Here is a 12,916-nt window from a genome sequence, read left to right on the forward strand (position 1 = left end):
CGGCGGCCGCCGGTTTCGTGGCGGGCGCCAGCTGCGACCTGCTGCTGAGCATGCAGCATGTCACTGTGGTGCGCCCCAGGCGACCCCAGCGGCCGCCTGTGAACATGGCGTGCTGCGCCGCTGCTGCATCGAATAGGCCAGCATTGTGGGCAAGACTCGGGCCAAGGAGAAGACAATTGCCCGCATCGCCGCCATGCGCGCCAAGTGAGCGACCTGTGGCTGCAACAGCCTGCTTTCGTGTGGGAGCCGTGGGCTGGTAGCGCCGGCACACCCGACGGAGCGCGAGATGCGTGGTGCCGGGGCGTCCTGGTGCAGGGGCCTGTGCTCGCCGGGGAAGGCTCCCTTCCTGGATGGCGGGCTGGCGCCCGCGGGGGCGGCGGAGCTGGATGAGAGTGAGAAGCAGAAGTGAGCGGCCCCAGGACCCCATGAACCTTCCATGTCCGTCTGGGCGATGCTGCTTGGTTTGTTGTGTGCATGTAAATGTGTGTGCATGATTTGGTATTTCGAACCATTTTGTGAATTAGACAGCAATATCGGGGAAGCGCATGCGCGGATGGCAGAGGGCAGTCTGTAGCTGGCGCACCTGACTGCTGCTCTTGGGCATGAGGGATGCGCCAGAACTAAAGCATGTCGCCCTGTCCTGCAGGTGCTGAGCACGCCATTCTTTGGCGGCGAACAGTGTGCCCTGTCAGAAGCCTACAGCCCATGATGGGGCACAGCTGCTGCAATTTTGATCTCAGTGAATTCGGCCTGGCGGCCCATCTAGAGTAGCTACGAGCGACTTTTTCGAGGAGACTGTCATATTGTACAGTTGTTCAATGGTGCTCCACAATGCTACATAATGCACGGCAGTCGCAGCGCGCAGTCCGTGCGCAGCATGCTCTGTGCATGGTGCATCGCCTCGCTACACCTGTGCAACAGGCACCCTCTGGCCGCCCGCTGCCGCCGACTCCAGCATCGCGGTCACAACTGCCAGATCCCGCACCGCCTCCACGCAGCTGCATGGGCCAGGCAGCGAGGGGGGCAGGCGGTGTGAGGCATGCGATGCAGGTCCCATATACAGGTGGAGGACGCGACATGCCAGGGCATGCCAAGATGTCAGCAGGGCGGAAACGAGAGGATGTGCTCTTGGCCAGGGAGTGCACCGGATACGATATGCATCTTCCTCTGACGGCATGTCGGCCAGAGGCGATGCCATCCCTGCTGGCTCCTCCACAGCCACCGGCACGTCGCGGGCCGCGGCCACCTCCGCGCCCCCTGCTCCTGCCCTGCTGCCTCCAGCTGTCACTGCATCTGGCTCTGGGTCCGAACCATCTGTGGCCACAGCGGCGCCAGCCTCGCGTGCTGTCAGCGTGAGGTTCGCCCCGCCTGGGACGGGAGCGGCGGCGCGTGCCAGACGGGCAAAGCTGAGCAGCTCAGCCTCGAGGCCAGTGCCACCACTCTCCATCTGCGGGCAGGCAGGCGGGCGGGGAGGTGAGCGGGCACCCAGGCAGGCTCGCGAGGTGCTGGCATGACGCGTGCCGGGCCGGCTGCAGCTGGTCGGGGAACTGCTTCCTTGCAGCTCACCTCAGTGGGAGCTGCGTCGCCCTGTGCCTGCTGCAACAGGCGGAAGGCGCGGCCCTGGGCGCCCCAGCCGCCGCGCACCACCTCGCCTGCCCCTGCCGTGCCGACCGCCTGGAGCGAGATGCTCATCCTGCCAGCAGCCAGGGTCACCGAGTAGCCAGCGGCGGCGCCTGCACACGTTGCAGACACCTCCACGGTGGGTCAGACAGGCAGGTACTGCCGAAGGGGCAGACTGCCGGCAAGCCACGGGTCCCTGGCGCACCAGACTCAAACAGCAGCGTGCCCAGCAGGGTGTCAGGGTGGGGCAGGTCGGCGGCGATGCCTCGGGAGCCCGCCGCAGCGGCCACGGCCTCCCCATAGCCAGCAGCCTTGGCCGCCATCCGCAGCGCGGCCACAAAGTGGACGCCGCCCTCCGTCAGGTATGCGCCTGCGCAGCAGGAAGCCAGCGCCGATCAAGGGACGACAGCAGAGCAGCCTCCTGGCAAGCACAGCAACCAGCAAATCTGGCACAGCGGCTCGCTGCTCTGGGCGCGGCTCCAGTGCATGGCCTTGCTACGCCGCCGACCTGGCATGCCGGTGTTGTCGCGCCTCCAGGCCGAGTCATAGTACTTGTTGGATGGAGACATGGCTGTGGAGTGGAGGTAAAGGGATGCACGGGGAGGGGTCGGGTCACAAGGGGGCCGGATTTGCGAGAGGATGATGCTTGCATGTGTGGGGGCACAGATTCAGGACAATGCCCCTGGGCAGCGGCATCGAGAAAGCGCTGCACTGCTGCAACTTGCTGGCAGCGACGCTGCTCACCCAGGTCAGCCGCCATGTCCAGCCGGGCGATGGTTCCCAGGTGGCCAGAGGCGATGGCGTCTCGCAGGCGCAAAAAGGCATCCATGCTCCTGCAGGCAGGTGCACAAGCTTCATGGCTGGACGGGGAAGCTGCAGGCTCTGCAACGGCCTGCACAAAGCGGCTGCGAACACCGCTCCTGTCACCTGTAGTTCTCAGCCACACACCACAGCGGAGCGGGCTGCACACAGAATGGGGAGGGTCATGCAAAGGTATCTTGCAGAGGAAGGGGCGCAGCCAGGCGTCGCTTGTGTGCCCAGAGGCAGAAGCTTGCCTGAGGCAGGCTCTGGTAGAAAGTCAGCAGCTGCTCTGCTTGCGCCAGGGTGGGGGCCGCGGGCTTCTCAGACAACACATGCTTGCCTGCACGGCATGGTATGGAAGAGCTGGGCAGGGCAGGCTGTGGCAGCAGCTATAGCTGCGCTGCCATAGCGGCACCGCACCAGGGCCTCCCTCCACCCACCCACCTGCCCTCAGCGCCGCCTGGATCACCGGCCCCTGCGCCTGCGGCGGCAGCACCACCAGCACAGCATCCAAGCCGGCAGACCCCAGCAGCGCCTGCAGCCCGCCTTCGCCATGGTACGGCTGGCAGCTGGCGGAGAACCTGCGGCACGGCATGTGCGTGAGTCGCAGGCGCGGTGCCCTGCTGTGCCAGGCGCTCCCAGCGACTGCTTACTGTTGTATGGCGGGCAGCAGGGCCCACACCGACTCGGCTGAGCGGCTCCACAGCGCGGTCACCAGCAGCTTGTCCGAGTTGGCCTGTAGGCAGCGGCAAGTCCCCGGGGAGCAACCTCGGCCAGGCCAGGAATCTCAGGCAGCACGCGCAGCCGCCGGCGCACTCGCAGGCCTCGGCGCCGCCGACCTGCAGCGGTCCGAGGTAGGCGTCGCGGACAAAGCTGCCGGCGCCGAGGATGGCCACATTCAGCGGCGCCCTCGTCTCCGCCGCCATTGCCCCCTGCGCAGGGGGCTGCAGGTCTGCTGGCCGCTGGCTTGGGCTCTGCGGCTGCCCTGCACGCCTTGGATCTCGGTTTGCAAATTGGAGGGATGCTTGAAACGTTCGAAAGGGGCTTCGTTTCCTGCATCTTTGCGACGACGTGGCGCCAGCTTGCCGGTCCGGCCGTTGCTGCCGCCGCCCAGCTGCAGCCTTTCCACTGTGTGAAAACGTGCCAGAAGGCCACATGTGATCATTTACATCTCAAATGCAAATCAGATGAGCTGTGCATCTCCAGGCCTTATTGTACCTACGTTGCCAGAGCAGCTGCCAACAGCAATGACACATAGCAGCGCCGGCAGTGAATGTGGAAAAGGCGGCGTTCCTGAGAGGACGCTTGGCGGCGGTGCCGCTCTATCTACCAGCCGCAAGCCGAAATGACGCCGCGCTGGGAGGGCACCTCATCCGACACCAGGCCAGCCTCCTCCTGGGTGCACGCCAGCGCCAGCGAGGTGGCCTTGGCGCAGGTCGCACCGACCTGCACAGCCTCGGGGGGCCCGGCATCGCACTTGGCGTGCTGCACCAGGCAGCTGAAGGCATGGAGCTGCTAGCAGCTGGTCAGGAGCAGCCACTGACAGCTGCCTGGCTCGCCTGCTTCCCCCACTGTGCACATGAGTTGGGGCAGCTGCCGCCGGTCCAGTCCAGCGTGCAGTCGTTCTGCAGGTCGAGTTCCCCCAGCTGCAGGAGGGCAGGGGCAGGGCACATCAGCGCCTCGCTGCCAGGACTGTCACAGTGGCGCACAGCGCGTGTCGTGAGGCTGCCACTCTGCCTGCCCGGTGGGCTCCCTGCCGCTCACCGGATCAGAGCAGACCTCGGCTGCCGCCTCTGCCATCTCCAGCATGGTGCCGCAGTCGCCGCCCGTGCTTGGGGCAGGGGCGGGCTTGGGCTGAGGCTGAGGCTGGGGCTGCGGCATGGGTCCATCTGCGACGGAAAAGGCAGCAAGTGAGGAATCAGCGCTGCCGCGGGACGCTCGGCTCCCACACCACACTGGCAGCTGCCCCTACGCTCGTGCCGCCCTACGACGTGCCTGACGGAGCGGGCATGGGGTTTCCGTCGGGGCACGCCTCCCGCTGGCTGCACACTTGAGCATTGTTGATGTCCACCTTGGCAGAGTCGGCGGAAACCGCGGCAGGGCTGGGGTACCTGCGGAGCGCAGGCAGGAAGGGAACGGGTCGGCGAGCACCGTGCACACAGGCAGCGGAAGCACCGGAGGAAGAGGTGACCCTTGCTTGACGACTTAGCATGCACACCATGCGCAGGAGGTGTAGGCGGCCGGAGGCATACGCACCAGCGCTTCTTGCCATCCTGGATGCGATAAACTGCGCCGTCGGTGCTGCAGCGGATGACCGTTCCATCGGGGAAGGGGCAGGCTGCTGCTGCAGGCAGGATGGGGGGTGGTATGGGAGAGGAGTTGTCCACAAAGCTGCAGTGTCACCAGCGCTGCCTCATGCGGCAAGGTCTGCGTCCCGCCTGCAGAGGGTGGCTTGGGAGCAGGGCCTGATGGGGCGCTCACAGGGCCAGGCACCACCATCTTAATGTACCTGCGGGGGGATGGCAAGCAGGTATAGGTAATCTGCTGTGCCTTGGGACAGTGACGGCGATGTGCGATGGGACCGCGATGCAGCCGGCCCATGCTGCCGAGCCTGGCACAGCGCAGCGCAGCATAGCAGGGCAGAGCGCACATGTTGCAGGTCCCGGGGGTGCCATCGTCCCCCTTGCAATGCGGAAGAAGCCTGGGTAGTTGCAGGGAAGGCAGGCATTTAGCGGGTTTGTGAAGGACACTTGGCGTCTGCAGGCGAGTGGCAGGTAAAGAAGCAAAGTGCTGCTGGAACGCCGGCGCTGCGGGTCTGCTGCTGTGTGCTCACAGGTTGGCGCCATCCACTTGCGAGGGCCAGTTCTCGCCCCAAGATTTCTGCAGGCAGGCAGCACACATAGGCGTGGCAGCTGTAGCTAGCTAGGGGGCCTGTCAGTGCCAGCATCGATGATATCACAGCTGCCCCAGCCAACTGCGCCGGAGGCCCAGGCCCCACCTTGATGATGAAGTGCGGCAAGCCGGCAGAAGAACCGGTGTCGTAGCCCACTGCCTGTTGCACGGGAGCAGCAGGGCAGAGGGCAGAGGGCAGATGTCAAGATGGAGAGACCTCAGCACAGCACAGCACAGCACAGCAGCCAGCTGCAACAATGAGCTGCCTGCTCCCCAGCCCAGCCCACCCCACCAGCATGGCGTGGTTGGTGCGGCCGTTGACGCAGTCGCCCGACCCGTGGAAGATGCCGCCACCAAAGTCTTGGAAGGTGGGGTCTGCCCACAGGCTGACGATCACGGGCTGCTCCGCCAGCGCCTGCAGGCGTGGCGGAGCGCAGGGGGCATGTCCCCGGTAGGGTGGGCAGAGCGGTCATGTTAATGCCAATCAGGGAGGGCTGCAATCACTTAGCAGCTGCCATTGGAGGCCGCACAGTCCCAAGCTTTGTACCACACGCAAACAGCCACACACCTCACCTTCAGGAGCTCCTGCCTGCTGTTGGATAGCAGGCGAGTGTAGCCGGGGGCCTGCGCGATCTTCACCACGGGTGGAGGGCCGGCGTTGCACGCCCCGTTCTGCGACTTGTAGGGATAGGAACCCTCGCTGGCAATGCCTTGGGACGCGATGTACTGGAGGCAGAGGTAGGCTTGACCGCCGCCGCAGCCGTCACTCTCGGTCACGCAGTCCACGCACTCCTGCTCAGACAGGTCCAGGGCCTGCCCCGTCTGGATCAGCAGCTGGCTCTCCACCGCGGCGGCGGCGGCATGCGCCCAGCAGCTGCCGCACTGCACGCCGGGGCAGCCGGAGGGCAGGCGGGAGTCGGCAGGTATGAGTACGCATCAGCCGCCGCCAGATGCTCGCTGACCACACAACACAGCATGCTAGAGGCCCCAGCCAGCATGCGTGGGAGGCCCTGCCGACACACCTTGGTCCCCTGTTTCTTCACTGGCGACACCTTGTTCTCAGCCTTCCAGTCCACCGTGGCTGGCGCACCGCCCTGCGCCAGCCGCCTGCGCCCCGAGGGCCCGCCGCACGCGGGCCCCGGGCTGCCGCCGGCGCCCTCCTCCCCCAGCGCACTGGAGGCAAATTCGTCATAGGTGAGGGCAGACCACTGGTTGGGAGCCAGCCAGAACGTCAGGCCTTCCTGGTTGTTGAAATCCACCATGCGCTGCAGGCAGGGGCACGCTGGGGCAGGCGGGCAAGTGAGCAGGGGCAGCGCTGCTGGTACGATGGGTCCCGAAGCTGAGGGATGGGCGGCGGCGCCGGAGGCCAGCCAGGCTGTGTCAGGCAGCTTGCCGTGCGCGGGAGCGCAGCCGCCGTACCTGCAGCGCTTGCTTGAAGGTGGCCACGCGCCTGGTGTACTCGCTGCTGCCCCTGGCGTAAGACCTGCCAAAGGTGTCCTGCCACTGGTCAAAATAGGAGGCCAGGCTGGCGTCTGACTGCAGGCAGGCAAGGCAGGCAAGGCAGGCAGGCGGGCGCATTGGATACCCGAGGGACAAGGCCTGTGCACGTGCCATTGCGGCCTTCCTGGCGGCAAGTCCTGCCTTTCTAATGCGCACTGGGACCCATGCTGCATGCAGGCGCTCCTGGTCCCGCTTGCTCACCTCCAGGGCAGCCTCCAGCTCGGCATTGACGGCCTGTGCCTGCTCAGACACAAACTGCAGCAGCTCTTCGGTGGCGCCGCTGGCTGGCGCGGCAGGCCTGGAAGGCTGCCCCCCGGGGGTGGGCTCCTCGGGCGCAGTGCGGGCGGTGCCCGGGGTGCAGCCGCCGCCGGGGCATGTGCACACCGTGTACACATTGACCTTGGTGCATTGCCACCCCTGCCCATTGCAGGGGTCCACATCGCACGACTGCAGCAGCAGCGCAGCAGCAGCAGCGTTGTGTGTGAAAACAGTGCGGCTGCAGAGTTGGCCACGGGAGTCGCATGCTTGCCTGCCGTGAAGCAGGGGCAGGCCCACCGCTGCTGCGCTGCACCCCCGGCACAGCGGGCTGCTGGATGCACCTAGCGAGCAGAAGGGCCCTCGGCAGGCTGCCAGCCCCGCCTCGCCAGGCAGCCCGACTGGCCGTTAAAGCTGCAGATGCCCACGGCATCGGGCTCCTCTGTTATGTCAAGCGGGTATCCAGTGCAGGACAGGCCCTCGGTGCATGCGGGGCAGTCAGTGGAGTCGCAGCGCACGATGCCTGCAGCGGGTGAGAGGGGGTGCTGCCTCCCTGTTGCCATCTGGGTGCGAAACCGCTCCTGCGGATGGCAGCAGCCACAGCGGTGGCTTCCTCACCTTGGGCGAAGCAGTTCACCGCCACAAACGCCAGCAGCGCCAGTGGGACATACGCGGAGGCAGTTCACCTCCGCAACCACCTCATTTTGAATACTCTGCGGCCAGAGGACATTGGTGGCGGCAGCCACAGGACGGGCGATGGCAGCGGGACGGCAGCACAGACGGGGACGGCCCTGGGCGTGGGCAGTGGGGCATGGAACAACTTGCAGGACTCGCTGCACCCTCCCTGGCACAGCCTGGCTGAGGTTCGAGCACCGGTGGGAGGCAGGCACACCTATTGTGCTGAACTCGGGCCTTGTTGCCCTCTCGATGCCTTGGAGGAGTTCCTTGGGCTGATAGCCAGCAAATGCAGACGGCTTGGGTTGGGTTTGTGGGAACAACAGCAGGTGTGGCTGCATTGAAGCATGCTTTTCCCCAACTTTCCAATGAAGATTACATGAGCGATCACATTGCTGCTGGAAGGGGAAGGCCCAAAGTCACTGCTTGGCTTTCTCCAGTGGTCAGAGAGGCCTGACAAGCATCCAGCTTCGAAGCGTGATGCAGCGGGCAGACCATGCCGCCAGCCCGCGTCTCCAGCACAACCTCCCGTAGCCGCCGCGGCCGCAGCGGCACTGTCCTGGGAGCCTCAGCCCTGGTGCCACTTCTTGGAGATGAGGTCCTCCGCCACAGCCGTCGCAAAGTCGCTCTCGGGCAGAAGCGAGCAGAACTCGCACAGCCTGCAACAAGGATGGTGGCAGCGGCAGCAGCGCCGCAAGTACCAGGTGTTACAGTCACCCCGCTATGATAGGCCGCGTGAGCAGACCTTGGGCAGGGGGCACACGTGATCAAGGGGCATCAAGAGAGGGGGTGGACCATGGAGCACCCTCTCCATGGCTCCGACCACCCTCCCCCCAGCTGAGCGTCCCAGGGTCACCCCACCCTGGCCCCGCTCCCCGTCCTGCCGGACACGCAACCCCCACAACGTGGTGGGGGACGTGGGGATCCTTAGCAGCTTAGGCCTGCCAGGCCGACGGGTGCCGATGCTGGTGCGGGCTCCCGGCGGTAGGCAGCGCCGCCGCCGGGCACTCAAATGGCATGGGGCACATGGGCCCCCATGCCCGCACGTCTCCCAGGCACATGAAAATACCAGAAGGCTGGCCAATGCCGCCAGTACAGCAACGCATGCGTGTGGTGGCAGTGTGAGGCAGTGAACATGTGGGGCGCAGCTACCCCCACCTGCCCAGCATCACGTCGCGCACGGTGCTGTCCATTGCCTGAATCTTGTCCTGGTGGTGCATCCAGGCCGCCTGCGGAGGGGAGCAACGATGCTGGAAATACAATCCAGGCCCCTGAACTTGCTGCAATGCCTGACATGCACTCTGACTAAGCTTGCCTGGGTGCCACCGCCCATGTGCCTGTTCTGATGGATCCAGAGCACCAGCGACGTCGCCACCTTGGCCATCAGCTGGGGCAGGCGGTACCGAGACGCCAGCTCGACATGCTCCACCTTGGGAGGCGCGCCTCGGCTGTAGAAAGGGCCAGGCTGCCTGTACACAGCCATCTTGCTGAGGGTCTGCACGGCAGCAGCAGGCGGATGGCACACCTGCCTCAGACGCCTTGCCCCACACCCGCCGGTTGGCCAGTCCAGCGTTGCAGGCACAGCTGCGGCGCCTCTCACCCCCCCACCTGGTCGCAGGCGATCTTCAGCGCGTCTGCGCCGAAGAAGTCCGCCACCGCAAGCAGGTCAATGGCGTCCTCCTCCTGCCGGGGTGTGGTTAGGGGAGCCGGTGTGCGCCAGCAGAGACGAGCTTCGGGAGGCGGGCAGGCACCAAACTAGGCACTGTTGTGTCAGGTACGCAGCCAGCCAGCACGCAGGGCGCACCGAGGCAATCTCTGCGTCCCAGTCATACAGGTGGTTCAGGAAGAGCTGGAAGCTTTTGGGAGTTATGATGCTGGGGCCCGGTGCCTTGCTACGCGCCGTAGCCCTGGTGCCTGGCTGCTTGCTGCTGAGCACAAGCGTCGGCAGCTGGGCCCTGGCGCTGGTGCCCGTGCCCCGCTGGCGCTTGCGGCCGCCGTTGCTGGGTCCCGCCTCGCCATCAGCGCCCTCCTGCATGGCACCCTCAGTGGCTCCAGTGGGAAAAGAGAGGCTGCGGACGGAGGCGTGCGTGGGATGAGGTTGGGGGTGGCAGGCCCTTGTGTGGGCAGCTAACATCGACAGGGCCGCTGCCATGCCAGACCTGCAGGAACTCCCGGCAGAGCCCCTCAAACACCGTGCCGCACTGCATCAGCAGCACATCGGTGTGCGCTAGGAAGCCTACACCCTCCACCTCCAGGATCACATCCGCCCTCTTAATGAACGTCTTGCTCTTGCCACGGAAGTGGGGCAGCGCTGCGAGCAGAGTGCGAGGGCGGGCCTGTGGCAATCGCCGCCGGCGCATCAGGGCGGGCCGCGACAGCCACACATTAAACCGGCCCCACCTGTGACCATGATTGCTGTGCACACGGGCCGTGGGAGGCTTAAGGGAGACCAGTAGAAGTGGGCTGCGAAGAGTCAAACGGGGGAGGTGCACTCCCAGAGGCAACAGGAGGCAAGCCTACCGACTGTTGTTCTGTTCCGACTGTTGTTCTGATGCAGCCGAAGACGGCATTGCAGCCAGGCGGCCACGCCCGAGACCCAGCCGGCAAGATGGAAGCAACACTACAGCCGTACTTCGCGGCGTCCCCTTGTGAAGCATCGGGACACCGCGCCTGCGGTGTTGACCCACACGTGGTCGCAGTGTGTGTGTGCAATGCCAGTGGGGCCCCAAAGAATCCTGTGAAAGCAGCGATCATGCCTCAGTGGGGCTGCCTCCTGGCGCTGCTGGCGCTGCTGGCAGCGCCAGTGGCTGCCCAGATCAGCAATCCGGTGGCGCACGACTCCAACATGAACACCACCGGCAACAAGTTCCTCAAGCGGGAGGCCTCCGCCGACGTGCGGATTGGCACCGGCACGCAGTGAGTGCGCCGATGGCGGCTGGGGATGCAGCTGGGGGGAGGGCGCGGCTGGCCCTGTGGGCTTGCTCCGCCGCTGCCGCCCGCCCGCCCCTCGCCCCCTTGCTGGCCTAGCTCGTTCCCGCCCACCCCTGCTGCTGACGCGCAGCGAGGCGGAGGACGAGGAGCTGGATGACGTGTGCCCCCAGAACATCGCGCTCAAGTGGCACGCCGAGGCGTCGTCAGCCATCTACGCCACGCCGCTCATCACAGACCTGTTCAGCGACGGGCGCAGGGACGTGGTGGTCCCCGCCTTCCTGCACCAGCTGGAGGTGCGCCGCGCGGCAGGGGAGCGGCTTGCAGCGCCGGTTTGGACCGAGACTGCCAGCCGTGGCGGCCGAGCAGCGGCGGGGTGCGGGTCTGACGGGCTCGGCGGCCGGGGTTGTTCGCCCGGGCCGCTGCATCTGCTCGCTCGCTGCTGCTGTCGCTGCCAGATCATGTCTCCCTCCCCAGCCGCCCTCTGCCCCGCCCTCACTGCTGCTCGGCGCCCGCAGGTGTTTGAGGGGCGGGACGGCGCCAAGGCTCCCGACTTTGAGGCCTTCCACCACTCCACCACCCACACCTCCCCGCTCATGCACGACATCGACCTGGACGGCGTGCCCGACATCGTGGTGGCCACATACGACGGCGAGATCCTGTTCTTCAAGGACACGGTGCGCCAGGGGTGGTGCCTGGTGGCGGCGGCGGCGGTGTGCTGCTGCACCTGTGGGCGTGTGTGGGGGGGAGGCTGGGTGGGTGGGTGGTGGTGTGCTGGTGCGTGCACGTGTGTGTGTGCGCGCGCACGTGTGTGCGTGATGAGTGGGTGGATGTCGGTAGGGCATGGGGCCGAGCACGGCGGCAGCAGGCGGCTGCCTGGATTGGCCCCCGCCGCCCCGGCTGCTCACCAGCCTGGCTGGCGTGGGTGTGCAGGGCGAGGAGGCGGCGACGCGGCTGACCATCCCGCGCCTGCGGGTGCGCCGCGACTGGCACAAGGGCCTGAACCCAGACCCCAATGACCACAGGTGCGTGGCAGTCTCTGTGTGTGTTGTGTATGCTTGTATGGAGGGGTGGGGGATCACAGGTGCGTGGCGGTGTTCCATCTCTTTGTTGTGTGTGTGCTTGTATGGAGGGGTGGGGTAGGCGGGGTAGGCGTGAGGTGTGTGGGCGCCTGCCGGCGTCCTGCTCCTTCTTGCATCCGCCCTGTCACCTCTGCGCCAACGCTGGCTGGCGTGCGCCCCTGCTGACGCCCGGCCCTGCTGCTTGCCCGCCTGCTGCGGTGCAGCCAGCCTGACATTGGCAAGGGGGACGGCATTGCTCAGGGAGGACCCGGCGACGTGAAGCAGGCAGCTCAGCAGGAGGGACAGCAGCAGCAGCAGCAGCAGCAGCAGGCCCAGCAGGCCGGCACCAAGCAGCAGCGCCGGCGGCTGATGGAGGATACGTCTGGCCAGCAGCAGCCGCAGGACCAGCAGCAGCAGGACCACCAGCAGCAGCAGGACAACCAGCAGCAGCAGGACAACCAGCAGCAGCAGGCTGCCCCACAGGATCAGCAACCGCAGCAGCAGCAGCAGGCTGCGCCTCAGGACCAGCAGCAACAGCAGCAGCAGGCAGCCCCTGTGGACCAGCAGCAGCACCAGCAGGGCCAGCAGCAGGCTGCCCCTGTGAACCAGCAGCAGCAGCAGCAGGGCCAGCAGCAGCAGGCTGCCCCACAGGACCAGCAGGGCCAGGGGCAGGGCCAGGGCGGCGCTGTGGGCGTGGAGGAGGGCGAGGCGCTGTCGGATGAGGCCGCCGACTCCTTCAACGAGCTGTTTGGGGAGGGCGAGGAGGACGACACGTTTGGGGGCGGCGCCGCCTTCCGGGACGTGGATGATGGCAGCGACGCCGTGTTTGAGGGTGCGGAGGACGACGGCGGCGGCGCTGGCGAGGGCGCCACCCCCGGCGCCGGCAGCGAGCAGGCGGCCGCGCAGGCGCACGAGGGCGCCGGCCAGAAGCCGCGCCTGCCGGGGCAGGACGTGCGGCGCGTGGGGAAGGGCCACCGCGGCAAGCAGGAGCGGCCGCACGGCTGGGACCACGAGGCCATGTGAGCGGCGCAGGGGGGTGGCCTGGGGCTGGGGGTGGGGCCGCGGCCTGTGCCAGCATGCCTGCGCGCTGCACCTCGGACCAAATCAGCCTGCTGCCATACCATTCCCTCCCCACCCGCTCTCTGGCTCACCCGCTGGCTCCCTCTCCCACCCTCCACCCACGC

General features: G+C 66.6%; 5 protein-coding genes across 5 annotated transcripts in view; 2 read left to right on the forward strand and 3 right to left on the reverse strand.

Moving 5' to 3' along the window:
- Positions 1-850, forward strand: part of CHLNCDRAFT_59538 (hypothetical protein) — a 3,832-nt gene extending 2,982 nt beyond the window's left edge. Inside the window, exons 13-15 of the mRNA XM_005851787.1 lie at positions 137-204; positions 316-438; positions 647-850. Coding sequence (XP_005851849.1) covers positions 137-204; positions 316-409 — 162 coding nt within the window. The 3' untranslated portion in view covers positions 410-438; positions 647-850. The remainder of the gene's footprint in view (positions 1-136; positions 205-315; positions 439-646) is intronic.
- Positions 851-904: 54 nt separating this feature from the next.
- Positions 905-3,347, reverse strand: CHLNCDRAFT_133367 (hypothetical protein; the record flags this gene model as incomplete). The annotated part of the gene is made up of 9 exons (XM_005852114.1): positions 905-998; positions 1,146-1,447; positions 1,567-1,733; positions 1,826-1,990; positions 2,129-2,191; positions 2,365-2,453; positions 2,862-3,002; positions 3,075-3,157; positions 3,261-3,347. The coding sequence occupies 9 exons, from the start codon at positions 3,345-3,347 to the stop codon at positions 905-907; spliced, it is 1,191 nt and encodes a 396-aa protein (XP_005852176.1).
- Positions 3,348-5,647: 2,300 nt separating this feature from the next.
- On the reverse strand, positions 5,648-6,398 carry CHLNCDRAFT_17664 (hypothetical protein; the record flags this gene model as incomplete). The annotated part of the gene is made up of 3 exons (XM_005852115.1): positions 5,648-5,728; positions 5,887-6,195; positions 6,336-6,398. Coding segments are annotated over 3 exons (453 nt in total), but the record flags the coding sequence as incomplete, so codon positions are not given.
- A 1,913-nt stretch (positions 6,399-8,311) lies between these two features.
- CHLNCDRAFT_133370 (hypothetical protein) lies at positions 8,312-10,153 on the reverse strand (the record flags this gene model as incomplete). The annotated part of the gene is made up of 7 exons (XM_005852116.1): positions 8,312-8,402; positions 8,902-8,972; positions 9,104-9,238; positions 9,352-9,426; positions 9,548-9,772; positions 9,903-10,054; positions 10,144-10,153. The coding sequence occupies 7 exons, from the start codon at positions 10,151-10,153 to the stop codon at positions 8,312-8,314; spliced, it is 759 nt and encodes a 252-aa protein (XP_005852178.1).
- A 342-nt stretch (positions 10,154-10,495) lies between these two features.
- Positions 10,496-12,755, forward strand: CHLNCDRAFT_133371 (hypothetical protein; the record flags this gene model as incomplete). Its single annotated transcript, XM_005851788.1, has 5 exons — positions 10,496-10,659; positions 10,805-10,967; positions 11,190-11,384; positions 11,605-11,696; positions 11,957-12,755. The coding sequence occupies 5 exons, from the start codon at positions 10,496-10,498 to the stop codon at positions 12,753-12,755; spliced, it is 1,413 nt and encodes a 470-aa protein (XP_005851850.1).
- Positions 12,756-12,916: the final 161 nt, after the last annotated feature.

This window comes from Chlorella variabilis (assembly GCF_000147415.1).
Source record: "Chlorella variabilis unplaced genomic scaffold CHLNCscaffold_1, whole genome shotgun sequence".
Lineage (NCBI taxonomy): Eukaryota > Viridiplantae > Chlorophyta > Trebouxiophyceae > Chlorellales > Chlorellaceae > Chlorella > Chlorella variabilis.